The sequence below is a fragment of the Octopus sinensis genome, unplaced genomic scaffold, assembly GCF_006345805.1.
Source record: "Octopus sinensis unplaced genomic scaffold, ASM634580v1 Contig17982, whole genome shotgun sequence".
NCBI lineage: Eukaryota > Metazoa > Mollusca > Cephalopoda > Octopoda > Octopodidae > Octopus > Octopus sinensis.
In genome coordinates this window covers 21,793-25,220 of record NW_021835467.1, presented here as the reverse complement: position 1 = coordinate 25,220, position 3,428 = coordinate 21,793, and the positions used below count along the sequence as shown (strand labels likewise).

General features: G+C 31.7%; 1 protein-coding gene across 1 annotated transcript; it reads right to left on the bottom strand.

Annotated features, from left to right (window-relative positions):
• Positions 1-2,236: 2,236 nt before the first annotated feature.
• Positions 2,237-3,227, bottom strand: LOC115231258 (monocarboxylate transporter 12-like). Its single transcript, XM_029801318.1, has 3 exons — positions 2,921-3,227; positions 2,740-2,883; positions 2,237-2,709 (listed from the first exon to the last, which is right to left on the bottom strand). Exons 1-3 carry the CDS (start codon positions 3,225-3,227, stop codon positions 2,237-2,239), a joined length of 924 nt encoding a protein of 307 aa, XP_029657178.1.
• Positions 3,228-3,428: the final 201 nt, after the last annotated feature.

The following is a 3,428-nucleotide window of genomic DNA, read 5'->3' as shown; positions in this document are numbered from 1 at the left end:
AAAAAAACTCAATTAATTATAAAATCAAACATTTTATATTTATATGCTTATTTTATAATAAATCTAGGTTAATTAAAACTTAATGAACAATGAGAATTAAAAAAGCTAACTAATCCTGTTTATTTATATTTTGAAAATAACTAATTCTACCATAAGGATAACTATAAGGCGGAATTCTAAAAAATGAAGTTTGCCATTTTTGAAAAATATTTAAGGCATAAATACTTATATATTTACGTTGCTTTACTCCTCTCACATGCTAGCTGCAAACAACTTTCTTCAAAAATCTTATCCAAAAGAATAACCATAGACTGCACGTAATGCGTTCAGCTTGCGCCTGGCTTTAGTAAATATCGTATTCATGTAAGTAGGAAACTCAGAGATTGTTCATGAAATCCGAAATTTAGGGTTTTTTTTATGGGTAAACGATTCTCAAATACAAAGAGTTCATGATTGAGATCACGTTTCGTCGTGAAGAGCGTTTAGTTCGATTTAGATGTTGAAATGGATAGCTGCTTGATTTATAATCAAGCAGCAATAGAATCCAGATAAATTGTAAGTAATTTGTGGCCATTGATAGATTACTATCTCTTGATGCAATGATTATGTCGTCGGCAAATGAGACTAGTAATTTATTCTTGGTGACTGGTGCGTCACTTAAATAGAACTTTAAGAAAGTTGGCGATAGCACTGAGCCTTGCGGGACTCCATTCAGCAGGTATCTAAATGGGAACTTGTATTCTCTGACATCTGTTTGACCTAAGCAGCTCGATAAAAAGGAAATTTAATTAATCTAACTTTTAATTCCTTCTTTAATATATTTCAAAATTAAAATCGAATAAACTTTGATGAGTTAACAAAAAATTAATTACGAGTTAAAATTAATCTTTAAAATAAAATTTGAGTATTTTTTAAATCAGACTTATCAGATTTAATGCATCTCATACATGACTGTACAATAGCTGATACAAAAAGTAAAACAGATGCGAAATAAAATGTGCCTTTGAGGCCAATGATTTTGCTTAAAATGCCTAAAAATGAAAATACACACGGAAAGTAAACTTGAAGTGTATAATCCTATAAAAACGGAGATTCCTCTGAAAAAAAGATAAAAGGATAGAGAAGAAGTGAGTCTTCGAAGACCAACAATTTCACTCAAAATAGACTGCCACGTAGTCAATAAAATCCCTAAAAATATTTAGAAAAAATTACAGACCATATGTAAAACCAAAAAACAAACAAACAACGACCAATGGATAGAAATGTCTTTCTAATGAAGCAATAATAGCACAGGAAACGGAAGAGAGAAAGAAAGCAAATTCACTCAACCTGGACGGAGTAAATTTGTAAATACTAATAAACACTCCGCAAAAGAGCTGCCCAAGGATTGATCCTCCTCCTAAAAATATAAAATTAAAATCAACCAATTATAGATGGCAAGTATTGTGCCAAAGGTGTAAATTCTCCTGCGAAAAGTACGATAAAAACCATTGGAATAAACGAGCCCCAACTGAATAAACTAATGGAGACAAAATAAAGAACGAGACGAGGAAGTCGGAAAATAGACCAGTCGAGTACAATGGACAAGATATGTTTTAAATTGCCAAAAATAGTATGGTACATTTCTATTTTAGGAACGTGGATGTTATCGAGAAAATCAGATTTATCATTCAATAGTCCTTTCTTTATCATTTGTTTTCTAGACCCCATGTAAAAAATATCGATCCTGTATATAGGTTTCAGCATCATGTTTTCAATCCATTTCTTGAGGAAATTAAATGTTTGTTTGTCAATAAAAGAATTATTTGAAGAAATTATGTTTCTATCTCCGTATTTTAGCCTGAAAATATCTTCTTCGCTGTGACTGTTAAATTTAATATTTTTCTTTCCTGATTTCGAGCGTTCAATTACGTCGTTAATTTGACTGAGTAAACCAGAGAATGTTGAATTAACATTATTATAATTGACAACTTGATTATAAAAACTATTTGCGTGTGATTTTAAATGATTGATTTTTTGTGGAGTAGTTTTTGGAACATAGTTATGTCGGGAACTAAGGACGTTGTATATCTCTTCCAATTCTTTGGCAGTCGAGACCTGTCTAAATATTCCAGGTTTCGTGGTAAAAGTTGCGTTTCTGTTCAAATTATTCATAAAAGAAAAGTTCTCATAAATTTTCTACCAACAATCTAAGAAATAAAAACTTTTGTTTTTTGCTGATAATAAGTCTTGAAATTTATTTTTCGAGGCTTGGAGTCGCTGCAAATGATAGTGTCGGTTGACCTTTTCTCAATAGGATAAAATTGATCCACATCGAATGATTCTTTACTGAAATAAGATTCGTGGTTTCTAACCAAGGATCAATGCTGACGTTTCCCAGATCTCTCATATATACTGCAGAAGAATCATCACCCAAATCAACGCTTATTTTCTCTGATTGATTTTTGAAATTGTTTTCGTAATCTTCGGCCAATTTTAGAGGAAAATATAAGGGTCCAAGAATGAGCAATAAAAAACAAAGTCCTCCCCAAAAGAAGAAAATGAATCTAAATCCATGCTTGTTAACAATCATAGAAGTTAGAAAAGGCATTAGAATGGACCCTAGTCCACTTCCTACTCCTGTAATACTGTAAGCCAGAGCCCGTTTTTTATCAAAATAAAGACTAATCATAACTTGAGCACACATTACACACATACTGAAAGAGATACCTAAAATTTATTAAATTAAACTTTTGCGACCTGGAAGTACTCCAAATGTGAAGGCAATGAGTTTCACGGAAACAACGAAATAAGTCAATGTCACTGACAGAGTAGCTATCAATCCAAAGAATATTACAATAGTTCGCGGTTTTAGTTTATCCATCAGAATAGCAGCCATTGGAGCTATGTAAGGAGACTTATCTAGTCAAAAGAATAATACACGAAATGTATGTGAAGAGAATGAGCAGAGACAAGACCAATGTCGTTTCTTCGATCGAACTGTTGTAGTAACGCTGAAGTTCAGGAAGGATAATTCCAGCGGAACCATTAATCCCATCAACCGTAAAATTCAAGAAGAATGTGGCAATAACTGTCAACCATCCAAACCCTCCTTCAGGCATGGAAGGAGGAGTAATCATTGTCGATATCAGCTTTTCTTCTATATTTCGGTCACCAGGAAAGGGAAGGTTAGTTAGTTCAGACTCGATGTTCAAATTATACTCCAATTTATTATTTCCAAGGTCCATAACACAATATAATTTTAAAAAAAAAAAAAAAAAAAAAAAAAAAAAAAAAATTTATCAATTTTTATGTGAACAATTATATTTCCTGCGTTTATGATTAAAAGATAAAATTATAGCGAGTATGTTTTAGGCAATTTATTGATATTTGGAGAGTGGAAAAGAGATTTTATAATATTTGAAATTAACTTCAACGTTATAATAATT

Bases quoted from the DNA above. Each gene is read 5' to 3' on its own strand.
- LOC115231258 (XM_029801318.1), bottom strand. From the start codon at position 3,227: ATGGACCTTGGAAATAATAAATTGGAGTATAATTTGAACATCGAGTCT. The intron at 2,884-2,920 runs GTATTATTCTTT...CTCCTTACATAG, and splicing joins TCTCTTCACATACATTTCGT to CTCCAATGGCTGCTATTCTG. The intron at 2,710-2,739 runs GTCGCAAAAGTT...AATAAATTTTAG, and splicing joins CACATTTGGAGTACTTCCAG to GTATCTCTTTCAGTATGTGT.